General features: G+C 38.1%; 1 protein-coding gene across 1 annotated transcript in view; it reads left to right on the top strand.

The window, feature by feature from the left end:
• The window catches only part of flrt3 (fibronectin leucine rich transmembrane 3), a 14,152-nt gene extending 5,577 nt beyond the window's left edge, over positions 1–8,575 (top strand). The window contains exons 2-3 of the mRNA XM_015037033.1: positions 3,984–4,735; positions 5,419–8,575. Coding sequence (XP_014892519.1) covers positions 5,461–7,413 — 1,953 coding nt within the window. The 5' untranslated portion in view covers positions 3,984–4,735; positions 5,419–5,460 and the 3' untranslated portion in view covers positions 7,414–8,575. The remainder of the gene's footprint in view (positions 1–3,983; positions 4,736–5,418) is intronic.
• The last annotated feature ends 6,939 nt before the right edge of the window (positions 8,576–15,514 follow it).

Consider the following 15,514-nt stretch of genomic DNA (forward strand, 5'->3'; position numbering starts at 1 on the left):
ACCAAACTTTGAAAAATTTAGAAATTTTTTTTTTCCCCCCGTTTTTTTTTTTTTTTTTTTTTTTTTTTTTTGTATAATTTGCGTCATTTAGATTTCGAATAGGATCATGAACGTTCCATTGTGATTTAGCAGCACAGTAGACCCCTGCCAGGTACCCTGATGTCTTCATGCAAGAAATAAGAAATACTCTGCCTATAAAACACATAAACAAGTTTCAAATAATAATTGACAAACTGACTTTCAAGACTTTTACTTGTCCATTACTAGAAGATGTGCCTATAATTTAATGATATAATACTCATAAATCAATCATGTTGTCCACTTCCATTGAAAAAATCCTACATTAAAATAGCTTAATGTGCTATTTTGTACATGCACACGTTTCTGGACCAATCACAGATGCAACAAAAACGATACCTGTGCAATCAGTCATAATTCGAAATAGTATTGTGAATTAGAGTGAATATCAGAACAACATAATAACAGAATTGATTTCCCAATGGAGAGCTCTACTGTGGTTCAAAATTAATTTCAGAGTTCATGAATAATTTAACAGCCAGCCATTACAATTTCTATGCAGCTCTTTCCTCTATAAATGCAAGCCTACAAAACTTTCAGTATTTTGCTAAAGTAAAAGTCATCATGTTCTGCAATAATTACACAGGCATGAAATTGTTTGTGCTTGAGGTATTTTGTAGCATTTCTTGTGGAGTACATGACTCCAGGGCATTGAGGCCTTGTCTCTGTTATTTCAGACTAATGTACATTTGTGTGTATTCTGCTCACAATGGCTATCAGTGTCCAGCTTTATGTCTCTTCTGCTCTTCTTCCCTGTAAACACACTTGCGCCCATTTTTTTCCCCCCACAATGGTCAATTTAACTTTGCCAGTTCAGATTAAACGAAGCAGACTCCACTCTATAAGAGCTAGTGAAATCCCACTCTCCTGTTGGCAGAGCTTATCAAAACGATGGAGAAAAGCATCCATCACAAAAGAATAAAGAAAAAATAAATAAATAAAAAAATTTGGCACAACTTCAATTGCTCCAAAAAAACAAAAACCGTTCAAAATGTAAATAAATGTGCAAAATAAAGGGCCATTTATGACAGGTCAATGCAATAACAATGCTTGATTGATTCACTGCTTAAATGAGATGAGTTTTAATAAAAAGTTTACATTTTTATAACCCCACCCCACCAGCCCCGATCCTCTCTGTGAGGCTACAAGGTCTACATGCTTGCCTTGGAGCAAACAATGAAAAGGGGCCACTCTCTCCTGAAATCCGATGAGTGGAGGAAAAAGAAAAAAAAAAGTAGGGGAGAAAAGTATCCCCCTACTTTTCCCAGAGCGTGTCCAGGCCTGAACACGCTCTGTTAAATTAAGCAAAAAACTTACCCAACATACCAATAATCACCATCTGATTAAATAACTGCCCCCTTTTTGTTTTACACCTTGACCCTAAGCTAGACTGCTACCTAAGGTTCCAACAATTCTGATGGCAAAAAATAAGCAAAAAACAGAGGTCGGCATGGGTAGCACATAATTCTTATGGCAGGATAAAAACAAAATAACAGCAACAATCCTTCCTGCTGTTCAAACATAAGATATAATACCACTATAAACTGTAAGGGTTATTTTGAAACAAAGGCAGACACCTGAAAAATTTTGTAACTCTCCAGATAGTTTTAGTAAGAATGCTGTTTCTTTGGTTTACACAATTCATTTTCACAGCAAGCTGACTTATTTCCAAATAGGCTAAATTGATTTTTTTTTTTTCTGCAACTAAGAGAAAATTGTAAGAGCATTCTTTCTGTTAGCTCTTCGGCAGGGTGCAGCAACAAGTGGAGGAAAGGGAGCCGAAAATTTAGCAGCTTTGACACAGAAACTTTTTAAAATCTCGGCATAAGTTCTTGACGTTGTCCCGTTCATGTATAAACTCTATGGTGTACCATAAATGATGAATGAATCCATGGCACAACCTTAGAAGTCAAAATTTGCTTGATGGAACAAAAAAAAAAAGAACACATTTTTTTGTAAAATGCTAAATTTCCAAGCAATTAAAATGAAACTACATATTTAACAATATTCATCAAATGGAGAACTTCTTAGAAAAAGAATCTTTTTCTATTGAAATAGCTCAACAAAGTGCCGCATTAAGAGTTCATTCCAACAGACCGATATGTCATATCCCTCTACCATCCTGCCATTTTGTAAAACTCCATTACTGTATTTAATCTTTTTTTCCTCTCATCAGACTCCCTTTATTCCACAAGTTACTGGAGGTCGCATCTGGTGCTTTTTTTCCCTAGACTCTAATCTACTACTAATGTAATACTGGACAGAGAGAGCCCATGTTTAGATGGAACAGAAGGAAGGGGGTGGGGGCGTGGGGGGGCTGTTATTATGAGACAGCATCTCAGGAGTTGTAATCGAGTTACAAGCCTCTCAATTCCCTAATCTTCTCCTTGTCAGGGGTTACAACTGTTAAACGGCTGGGCTTCTTGTTTCTAATTTACCTTTGAATGTTTTACAGCACACGGTAGCAGGCATAAGGGCACGCGGATAGTTACGGAGCTATTGTGTTCTGAGAGGAAACGTAACATTTTCTTTGGTGAAGGAAATCTATTTTCGTGAACAGAAAACGGCAGTCGGTGTGTGTACGCAGAGGATGAGGTGGGCGTGAAGGGTCACACGAAGTAGCTGGGAGCAGCCTGGTGGAATGCAACACCCATCCTCTGCTTAACATGAAATTCAAATGGACTTCATATGTCACTGGTGCCTTTCACAGCGCGAGTAATTACACTAAGCTCTGACTGGATCCGTTTTTGTTTCACGCAGAAGAATTTGGACAGTCTTCTTTATTTTTAATCACAGGACCGGTTCTCTTGTAAAATACTTAGAGCTCAGCTATGCATTGAAGCGGAGAGAGAAGGGCACATGAGCTCCACCCTCCCCTATTGTTGAGTTTGGGGTCTAGATCACAGATGTGTTTTGCATGCACAAGCATTCTTTCCTCCATCTCCATAGAAAAGATTTGGTTATTTAGAGTAGCTGGGAGTAAAAGGTCAATGGACTAAAAGGCAGGAAAAGAGGGGGTTTTTGAATGTGACATTGTAAAGTGGTTTTAAGACTGGAATGTACCTATAAATCAAATTTGGTAAGGTACCCCCAAAAAATGTGGTTTTTCTATCCAATAAATATGTTTAAACTCCAAAGTCCAACCTTTTTTATTCCTCAGCTTTTATTAAGAAAAAGGAAATAATTCTATTTATTTATTTATTTATTTATTTTTTTGGTTGATCTAAAGCTAAACTTGGAAGGTCAGACATAAAATAAAAACTGAAATCAGTATCAACTAGGAAACAAGCTGATCAGTCAATTTCAGTAAAACATTTATCAAAATTAAACTTAATTGGCTTGAGTGTTATAATAATACTATTATTCAATTAATTACTAAGTTTTTGTACAAATGGTATTACTAACGACATTTGTAAAAGAGAAATTTGTGACAAATGTGTCTACCACCCATAATACTGTATATTGTATATAAATATTTACTGCCCGATTTAAATCTCACATACATTTGTGCTGAACTGAACAGGAATTTGGATTCTACCGCTGCAATTAAAAAGCAAGACTTGTATGAAAAATATTGACATGCTAGCATTAGCATGTTGCTATCAATTGCCATATTATTATGATCGAATTGGCTAGTAGGTGAGGAGCTGCAAATAGCATGTTGTTTATTATCATATTTTATTAGCTGATAAATGATATTCCAATATTAGCTAAAATAGTAAAAGCAGCTATAATTATAAAAGATTACCATTTCAGGTATAAATATTGAACACTTCGGAACATACTAAAGTTAGATAGCAAGTATTTGCTAATGTTCATATACTAGCTAGAAAGCTACTATAAATCCCAATATTTTGTTATTTGAGCTTTTCTCCACTAAATGTTATCTTTGTGATTTTTTTCAGAGCACTGTCCCAGGTTCCAGGAGGCCATGATGACTCGAGGTGCAGATGCATGAGGGAGATTGGGCCTTTCAGGAACAGCAACTCATCCCGTATTGCTCTCTAGAGAAAGAAGGGGACACTGGTTATCTGCTTCAGAAAAAAGATCTTGAGCCCTGGATTAATGTGTGTACTGGCTCAACAAGGAAGCAGAGGATTCTGGGTTACCTGAAAGCACGGTCGGCACAAGCAAACAGGCCAGGATTGAGCCTGTGGCCAAGGGGATTGGCATGGCTCAGACCGGCTTTGTGTCAACCCATCATGTCTGACGAGCCTGATGGCAGGAAGGATTCTTTGCCATCCGACTCACGGATCTCTATAAAAACACAAGAAAAACCTTAGGGGCTGTTATGGCTGTTGAACCTGACTACAGCAACAGCCGCTGGGATTTTTAATATCAGCTAAGGGTGCATGTTCTTTTTTTTTTTTTTTTTTTTTTTTTTTTTTTTTTTTTAGCAACAAGGGATGCTTTTTCTGCAAGCTTATCTGCCATGGCAAAGGCATTGAAAGAATGAGCCTTTGACAACACAGAAGAGGTCATCATCCAAACAAGGATCAGCTTGGCAAATACTGACCAGGTCAGGATATCACCAGAACCCATCCTCCCTCCCTTTGGACAAACCTTTTCTTTCAGTGAGGATAAGAACAAATTTAAGAAGAAATCTTGATTGGATTTTTCTTTTGCTGGAAAGGATTTACAGCCTCGTCTAAATCAGGTATTGTAAATAAAACTTGCTTAGAGTCTTTTTGATTTATTCACAAAATCCCTATTTTAAAAAGATAAAGAAATGTGGGTGTGAATGTACAGTTAAACCCCAATGTATTCTCAGGCTGATTAAAATGGGAATACTACTTTATTTTCATAGTCTTAATCGACTGTCCCAACGTTACCAACATTGAGGGGAATAAAAACTTAAAAAACTCAATTTGCAAAGGTTTTACAACCCAGAGTTATAAGAAACTTGTAATAGCCAAGACATCAAATTGCAAAAAAAATAAAAATAAAATAAAAATTAAATAAAAGCAAACCACTGCATCAAGACTCAATGCATTATGAAAGATCTAAAACTTAGTAAGTTGTGATTAAAAACTTAAGACATTCTTTCAATCACAAAGCTTTAAAATTCAATTTACCCTGAAAACTTGCATGACAAAACAAATTCCAGGGAACGCTAAAGAAGCAAAAAGTAAAACCTTAAGATAGGCCTTCCGACCCTAACCCTCATAATCAGTTCATATCAGTCAAACGGAAAAATGCAAAATGATTCTTTCAGCAGTTACTTAATCAAGAAAGTGCTGTAGGCAGCTTTTCAAACCTGCAGCAATTACAAAAACTGGAATTTGGCTCCCTCTCTCAGGGCCTTGTCCATTAATCTGCTTTTTCTGCTCTTTTCCCCAGGGCCCTTTGAGTGATTAGACTGCCAGGATACACACCTTCAAGATGCTACGTCACTGCAAGTCCTTTGTCCTTTTCCTAATAAGGATTGGGCTGCTGCTGGGTCTAGCAAACCCCTTGGTCACCTCTGCCTCGTGTCCCTCAGCTTGTCGTTGTGACGGGACCTTCATATACTGTAATGACCGAGGCTTGACTTCCATACCTACAGGGATGCCTCTGGATGCTACAGTGCTCTTTCTGCAAAACAACCGCATCAAGAGTTCAGGCATCCCCACAGAGCTACGCGGACTGGTAAATGTGGAGAAGATCTATCTTTACTGCAACAATCTGGATGAATTCCCAACTAATCTTCCACGTGGACTAAAAGAGCTCCACCTGCAGGAGAATAACGTCCGGATGATAACCCATGCCTCATTAGCTCAGATTCCTTACATTGAGGAACTTCACCTGGATGATAACTCTGTGTCAGCAGTCAGCATAGAAGAGGGGGCTTTCAGGGACAGTAATTACTTGAGACTGCTTTTTCTCTCCAGAAACCACCTGAGTACCATCCCAATAGGCCTACCAATGAGCATTGAGGAGCTGCGCTTTGACGACAACCGCATCTCGTCCATCTCAGAGCAATCGTTACAAGATCTCATCAATCTGAAGCGACTAATCTTAGATGGCAACCTGCTGAACAACCGTGGTATTGGAGAAATGGCTTTCATCAACTTAATCAACTTGACTGAGCTGTCACTGGTGAGGAACTCCCTGACTTCACCGCCGGCAAACCTCCCAGGGACCAGTTTGGAAAAACTGCACCTACAAGATAATCACATAAACCGGGTGCCATCTGGGGCTTTTGCCTACCTGAGGCAGCTGTATCGCCTGGACCTATCTGGCAACAACCTCAGTAGCCTCCCACAGGGTGTATTTGAAGATTTGGACAATCTTACACATCTTCTGCTGAGAAACAACCCGTGGCAGTGCACTTGCAGGATGAAATGGGTGCGGGACTGGTTGCGGTCGCTGCCAACAAAAGTGAATGTACGTGGTTTCATGTGCCAGGGTCCAGATAAGGTCAAAGGCATGGCTATTAAAGATCTGACCACAGATATGTTTGACTGTGCTGATTCAGAACTGTTCTCCACATACGAGACCAGCACAGTCTCCAACAATTTACACCCGTCACAGCCCCAGTGGCCATCGTTTGTCACCAGAAGGCCTGTGGTGAAAGGGCCTGACATCAGTAAGAATTACCACAGTACTACCAGCACTTCAGGCAGAAAGATCATCACCATCAGTGTGAAATCAAGTAGTGCAGATGCAATTCATATATCATGGAGAGTGTCACAACCCATGACTGCCCTGCGGCTCAGCTGGCTAAAGCTGGGACACAGCCCTGCCTTTGGCTCCATAACTGAAACCATTGTGCAGGGAGAGAGGACAGAGTATCTGCTCACTGCACTGGAGCCAGACTCCGCCTATAGGATATGTATGGTTCCCATGGAGACCAGCAATATTTACCTGTCAGATGAGACCCCCGTTTGCATCGAGACAGAGACCGGGCCTCACAAATCCTACCAACCGACTACAACTTTAAATAGAGAGCAGGAAAAAGAGCCTTATAAAAATTCCAGTCTGCCTTTGGCTGCCATTATCGGAGGGGCTGTGGCTCTTTTGGCAATAATCATGCTGGCACTGGTGTGCTGGTATGTGCACAGGAATGGGTCGCTTTTTTCCAGGAACTGCACCTACAACAAAGGTCGACGGAGAAAGGACGACTACGCTGAGGCTGGCACCAAGAAGGACAACTCCATTCTGGAGATAAGAGAAACTTCTTTTCAAATGATACCTATAAATCATCTGCCCGTGTCCAAGGAGGAGTTTGTGATACACACAATTTTCCCACCAAATGGCTTAAGTTTATACAAAAGTCCACACAATGAGAACAGCATTAACAACAGGAGCTACAGAGACAGTGGAATACCAGATTCAGATCATTCCCATTCATGATGATGCACACAGACATCCAAGAGCAGTGTGTGACTAAAACAGAGCGGCAAGACTTTTACAAAACACTGGATATATGAGACTAAGGGAGCAATGTTCTGTACATTTGCCATATAATTTATATTTAAGAACATTTTATGAAGACTGAGAAGATTCCAATTGCAGGCTGTCACTGAACTATCAAATGCAATTCTATATTTTAGGGATTTGTAGTAATTTGTACTGTATTTCCTTTGCTTAAGGTTACCAACCGACTAAAGAAACTCTGTGTTCTATTAAGATATGATGACTTGTCAACTGTGAAAGTGGGTTTTCATTGCTGTGTTGAACAATCAGACTTTAGGAAACCTTGTAGTATAAGCACAGGTCATTATTTTAAACTTTGTGGCTGTTAGAAAAACAAAAAGGCAAAAAAAAAAAAGACAAGGCAAGTAATGTAAGGCACAGATGATCGACCAATTCACCAAGCAGGCACGTGAAAGCATCTTAAAGAATGAGCAGAGACGAGCCGTCTCCACTTACTATGGACCAAGAATTTTACTCAAGTATTCACCTAATGTGTGGTTATGAATAACTAAAAATGAGGTGCCATGATGTTATTATTTCCGCTTTGCTGGGTGTGTTATTTTGCTCTGTTTTACAGGTAGACAAAACACAGCAAAGCAGGGTTCCAATGTATCTGATAGGATTGTAGGCCACAGCACAGGGCATAAAGCACATCAACCTTAACTAAGTAGACATGTCTGGCTGACACATAAGATCCCCCACTACCACCTACTCTATTTGTAGAATGGCCAAATGACAATGGCGGCATTCTTTAGTACTATGTACCATACGTCATGCTAGTCTACAGGCCAAAAAAAAGCCCCATCTTGTTGGCTTTTGATACAAATTACCACCGTGTTAGCAACTCCTTAATACCCCATGAGTATTATTTTGTATTATTTTCCAAATGGACACTTTTTTTTGTTGCCACAATTTGAAGTTAACGGTTCTTTACAATTGAAAAACCAAAGTGCATTTTATGCCCTTTGGCCAGTCTTGTATGTGCCTTGATCTAATGCTTATTGTATTTAGCTTTTTAAGAAACCAGTGACTTTTTTTCATACACACTTGAATATGAGAAATATTGGTCATATTAAAGAATAAAAGTGGACAAAAACAACTTTTCCCTGTCTTACATTGAATACAACAAAACTGCACTCGGAATAAATTATAATGTTTCTATTCAAGTACAATATGTCACTATGGATATGATTTCTGAGTTTATTATGATTATATTAATTTTTTCAAATTCTATCTAAGCACCATAGAGGCTCCAGGGGTCCAATTTAATTCATTGATATCTCAAATTACCCACTAAACACATCATTTGAAAATGATAGGGAATTAAAAACATCCTCTTTTTATCCTTTATGCACATTTCCCCTTCTACAATATGGGATGGGATGTAAAATTAACTCATATTGGTACCACACCACAGGCAGAGCAACATCTGCTTGAGGCTGCTGCTGTTCTATCCTGCTGGTAAGTCATGTGTAACCTAACGATGGGTCAGGAAGAAAAATGCCACAATGGAGCACAAATCGAGACACTGGACTCTCGGGTTTGATAAACCTCCCAGGCACCAGGCACACAACAGACCACCATATGGAGGGGTGGTACAGGCAGACCCTGCAGGGGATGTCCCTCTCTGCAGTGCAGAGTCTACACTGCTTCAGGCAGCATGATTGCTGTTCACACTGGCAGAGGCCCAATTAAGGTGCACATGAAATCGCTGAAGACAATTGTCTATTTTTTTTTCTTTTTTTTTTTTTTGCATATTCAAACCCATAAGGACATTATATTAAATGATTTTCTTTTTTAAGTTTGTGAATTATGTAAGTAAAAGCATATTTCCATTAAGCTATTATGTTCACACATCCTCAGGCTTATGCTACCATATAAAGCCTTCAGAAAGCTGCAGAAAACAGCAAGGTCCTCCTGACCTCAGCGACGTCATAACCCTGACCCACGCAGGCATACGATGCCTTATTATTCATCTCCTTTGTTTTTTTTTTTACATTTCGAAACCTTAAAACCTCAAACTTCAGTGTTTTCCATTTTAATGTTATATGACAGACCAAGACAAAGTTATCCATAACTGTAGCAAGATGACATATGGTTTTCAAAGCATTTTGTATATGCATTTCTTTTAGTCATACTGAGTCGATTCAATTACACTTTACTAAACAATAGCCAGGCTTTTTTTCTTTTTTTTTTTCCCACAAACTGATAACTCTGAATGGCAAGTGAATGCACTGAATTTTTATTTATTTATTCAGTCCACAAGTCTACTGTTTTAGCTATTTAACTTATAAATAGTTGGATGATTTTCTCTAAATAGGTGATTTGCTTAAGGCCATCTGAGCAAAGGAGGCTGAATACAGAAGTACCTTCTCTTTTAACATATTTATTTGCAAGACAACCTACAAATAGTTATATTGCATTCAATGCACTGAAGATTGTGGTCATAGTTTGAGAAAATGTAAAAATGTTCAGGAAGAATAAATACTGCATATCACATTAACCGAGAATCAAAATTAGCTGTTTTACCAAACAAGCTTTACCAATAGTAATTATTTGACTGTGAATGATGTCAGCAATTAGATTTTTTGTAAGCCTCCATTTTCCTTTTCTAAATTAAATATTTAGACAAAGTCACAAAAAGCCTAACCCTGTACAACATATAATTTCACCTAGCTTACACCAAGAAAGAAAGAAAAAAAACAATTTTAATATTTATACTCCATGATTAACTAAAATATATAGGCAGGTTTCATACACTCAGTGTCACTAATGAATAAGGGACCCAACAGACACCATGAATTGGAAAGTATTGGAGTGATCCAATATTCAGATATTATGAGAAACTCTTGAAATGTTTGCTGAAGTATTATTGAGCCAGAAACACGATTCAAAGTTGAAAAAAACGTAGTTCCTTTAGTCAGAAACTTTTTGTGTTTTCTTTTGCGTGTTTGTAATGACTCAACCTGGTTGAACAAAAAATAATACATTGTGAAAAGAGCATTTTGTTGTTCAGATTTTAACTAAGTAAATGAGACTCCTTACACCAGACTCCTTACAACCCTCTGTGCAGACTTATCACCCATGACCCCTGACCCGTGTGTCCCTTTAAACTATTCTTTAATCACTGTCAAGTTCTCACTAAGGTCAAACAATCCTCTAAACAACAGAAGCTGCCTGAAGCATTGTCTCTTGCTTGACACATGCAGCTTGATGATGTTTTTCCTTTTATGTAACCCAGCGATTAAAGCTAATGGGGGCAGCTGCACTGTCTGCCCCAAGCTCCTGTTATTCCCATTGTACCGCTGTGGTCAGTCAGTCGGTCACATTTGCATACCTATAGATGCCTGCGTTTATGCTCCCCCGGATGACCTCATGGTTTCTGGTAGCTGTGCATGGTTTCTCTCCATCAGCACCATTAGTTGGATCAAAAAGTACAATCCCTGTGACCTTTTGACTGATTAGAGGTCGTGGAGGTCAGGTCAGTCTTGGTTCAGAGATCTCAAGAGATGAAAAATTGATGTATATCAGAAACCACGATGAGCAACAAGCCCATCATTAGAATGCTTTGCTCAAGAAAAGGTCTTCTGCCTTTTATTATCCAGAGTGACGCCTGAAAATATGGAGACTGGCATTTTAAAGAAAAGTCTAATATTCTGTAATTTTTTTTCAGAGCTCTTAGGACCCAACAAAGAGACAATAACAGGGAGAGACTATAGCTCAATGCTAAGACTTGTTTGATTTTTCCCATAATGGTTAAGAGGTCTTTGCAAAACAAAATGCCAAAATGCCAGGAGTTTAACAAAGATTTTAAAAATAAATATGCCTCATCTAAGAGACACGGATGAGGGGAAAAAAACAAACAAGCAAGGTTTTGTTTAATCCTTCCTTGTCACATTACAGCTGCACATGATAAAGAATTGCAATTGTAATGAAAATATCAATATTAGCAAAATCACAATCAAAAATGTCTGCTTGAATGCAGTATCGCATGTTATATTTGAGGCACCATCCATTCATGCTCAGGTAATAATATGTTTGGCCGGCTGGATGGAGTTTTCCTGTGACACACCAAGCTGCTACTGAGCAGTGCGAACATCGCGATAATGAGGGCTAATCACAGCAATATCATCTTCACAATGTTCGACAATGATAGGCCTACATCATATTTAAGAAAGAATTCATACTCAACAGACCATTTTAGGGCTTGAATTGCCATTGTCAACAGCCTAACACCCTAAGACCTCCACTAATTCTGTTCGTGTTCCACTGAGTAATTTTGCATACAATGCATGTTTATTTAGAGAGTATAAAACAAGGGACATGATGTAACAGCTTTGATGTGATTTATTTCTGATCTACCCTCACCGAGTCTTTATCAGACTGTTTTTCTTTTTTGTTCAAAGCCGTTTTCATTTTTTTCTTACCAAAACACTGAAGAGAAAAAAACGCAGTGCTACTCCTATGTAGAAGTGATTTAACAAACAACTATATAGCTGAGCTTTGCATAGGAAAAAAATGATGCCATTTGTACATTTTTTGGCAACTAGGTTTACTTTATTACAGCAATACGGTGGTTTAGATATGGGGGGGGGGGGATATGTGCCACACTACAATAAAGTCCTAAATTGAATAAAACTTTTCAGCAAAATTAAAATGTTCTGTAATTGTATTGACATTTGTAATAATTTTGAAGCTCAGCATGGCATAATTTTGAATCAGTTTACATCTACTACACAGAGAAAATTATGTTAAAATAAAATTTTTCACACCATCATTTGGCATGTATTGATGCAATGATAAAATTGTCAGCAAAAAAAATAAATAAAACCACAGAATTCAGACGTTTTGCAGCAGGTATTTTGATGTAAACAGCCAGAGCTTTCTGGGTACTTTCTGTACACAATAATTGTGCTCAATCAGTTTTTTGCAGAACAAACGAAGCTTTGCATTAAGGTCTAGTTGAACCAATTGTTTAAAAAGTTTATACAGACACCACAAATAATCTGAATCAAGCAGCTAGGAAGAGTTTACCGTTATTCTTGCAGGATGACTTTTTTTTTCAACTGGTATATGGTAAAAAGAATATGGTTGCTTGAATTTATCAGTGGGCACAAGATTAAATCCAACTTTTAAAGCTTGTTTGTAAACATCCAACATATTTGTTAAGTTGTACAAAAACCAAATGATGAGCTTTAATCTTTAAAAGATCTTTAAAATTGACATTTCACCAAATATACTGTAAAGCATTTCAAAGATTACAGTTTCAATTCCGTGCATAGAAGTCATAAAATGTTAGCAAATAGGTTATTATACTTATATTAACAACAAGTCTAATAAAGTAAGAACAAATGTTTTTGAGGTAATATGCAAAAGATAAACTTAAATAGCTTCTGATTTTATTGCAAATAAAGTGGCATCTGTATGTAGGGTAAATAATTTTTAGAAAATTATTATAATTTAGAATATATTTTAAAATAAATCTATAGAAACAAAAATCAAAACAATGTCACAGAAAGCCTTGTAACTGTATTTTGTATTTTTCTAAACACTTTGATACCACGAAGCAGTGATATTTTTACTTCCTGCTATAATGCGAGGATGTCATGCCAGCCCATGCCTAATTGCATCCGACACTGAAGGACTAACTCATGTGAATGTCTCCATCTGCCAGTGTTTCCTGGTTGTTTGTAATAATTAATGCTGGTTATGATTACTTGTGCTTTCATGTGAACCAGTGCACATTGTCCCTACATGGAATTAGCATAAACCATCATAGATGCATATTAATACAGAGCAGAAAACGAAGCTCAAGTCATTAAGTCTTTTCTACCCAGTTGTCCTTTGACTGTCATGTGGCTCCCGGTCACTGGTGCAATGTGTTCCGGCAGCAAAAGAGCAGAGGAGAGACAACACTGTATGGTGAGAGACATGTCATTGTGAGTGATGTCGCCCAATGTGGGGGTGTTGTCCTTCGTCCTCCATCTCTGACTGGCTCCCCCCAACCTCCAGGCCAGGACCCTCTCCATCTCTTCACATTACTCAGTGACCTGAAACCACAAGGCCAAAAAACTTAACCAGCTCCTCCGTCTTCTTAATGAATCCAATTTTTTGCCTGAAAGCACAAGGCATGCACATATATCCATCGCAACTCGGAATTGGCTGACATTAATATAAATTAACAAGAGGCTTTGCCATCAAGACCGCGCCAGTCGACAACACCAGACAATGACGACACTTCTATTTCACAACTTATTGTGCACCCTAGAATGCAGAGTCGATAGTCTCATTTAAAACAGGCAATAACCAAAACAAAAGCAGAGGAGCTGATTAGTGCTGATGGCATTACACTATGAATTATACACAATATGTTATGAAAATATCCATATAATTGACTCTTCTCTGTGGCAGCCATTAATTTCTGTCTTACTTTAAGTGGTTTAAATGATCTTGTAAGAGGCCATACATCTCCCGATGCCCTTTATGAGATCAACACCACATCCCCCCATAGAACTTAATCGACCCTCACTTTCATTTGTCTACAAAGTCTGATGCAGAAGAGAAATCATTTCATTTCTGAAGGTTCTGATAGGACCCAACTTGTGTCTAACCCCCAGCAGGTTTGAAGCTCAGCAGTGAGGCAAGAGCTTCACTTCGATCCATTTTCTTCCCTCATTTATGTTAAGCCAGCTTTGAATGTCAGTACAGTATTTGCATGCCAATGTGGCTCTGTCTGCAGCTCATTATTTTCAGACGCTGACAGTCTAATCGCATGCAAGTTTAGCCCACTTTGTGAACCTAATGCCTGCTACAGCCAAGTAATGCTGAAAGCAAGCCAAGGTTTATAACTGCAGTGTTCTGCTGCACGCGTCCTTCTCACTTTGGCTTTCAGGTGTGAAACACAGAAAAAGCTGCAGCTTTTCACATGAAGAATTATTCCAGGCTGACCATACGACAGCACGCTCTTTAAGCAGAGACGCACAAATGTGAGGTTTTCTGGCCAATGTCTGGTCAGAAATTTTGGAAAGCTTCAAGCGGCCAATAAAGATTTATGTTTAAAAGTTATAACTAAAAAAAACAAGACAGGCTTCTCTACTTTCAGCATAATTTGATCAAATGTTCGCAGTGAAACAAACAACAATTTCATCTAAAACAACGAAAAGATGTTTTAGATGAAAAGATACTGCAAATCTACAAGGTTATAGAGCTGAGATGTCAGCACAATTAAACCAAATACACAAAATCACTGCTTAACTCAGTTCAAATAGTTTTTTATCTACGTAAAGTGAATTAGATTTTACCTCCTTGTTTGCCAAATCTTTAGGACCACACACTGTGTAAACGAAAGCAGATACACAGCTCTCACGCTAAACAGGATTTAACATATTTCAAAGCAAAAATAATTACAAAGTTAACACTACATAACTGCTTAACCATATTTGTTTATTTTGTTTAAAATTATTACACGTACATTGTATCACTGGTTTAGTAGTGCGAGTAGGATCATTTTATTCCTTTTATTTGAAATTGCCTTATTTAATTCTTTGATTTAAATATTATTTCATATTTTGTTTGCTGCTGCAACAACTGCAGAAACTTTAGAGGCAATTATCTTAAGCCTTTTTTACCTATTTGCATCAGAATTTGACATGACTGGCAGATTAGCACGACTAGCATTACTACAGATTCAGAAAGCTGAAAAATTTCAAACCTCTAGTTGATTTGGTTTATTTTCTCCCACACTTTTCGAAACAGACCAATCTACCAAGACATTCTTTGCTGGTCATGTGGGGCATCATCACTCGAATCTGGCCAGTATGAGCAGCAGGCAAAGCTACTTGGTACCAATCATACTGTTCTGAATAAATGAGGCAAATGCATCAGTACAGAAGAGAACTGCAGAGAGAGACTCTAGAGTTATGATGCGTCTACAGAAAGGAAGATGTAGACAACATATGGGTCTGTTAGTCATATGCCAATTTCCTTTCAACTCTGTATGGTCTGTTTGCTTTTCCAACAGCAAGTGAAAGGTTCATTT

This window comes from Poecilia latipinna, unplaced genomic scaffold (assembly GCF_001443285.1).
Source record: "Poecilia latipinna isolate Pla-1442-1.1 unplaced genomic scaffold, P_latipinna-1.0 Scaffold389, whole genome shotgun sequence".
In the NCBI taxonomy this organism is placed as follows: domain Eukaryota; kingdom Metazoa; phylum Chordata; class Actinopteri; order Cyprinodontiformes; family Poeciliidae; genus Poecilia; species Poecilia latipinna.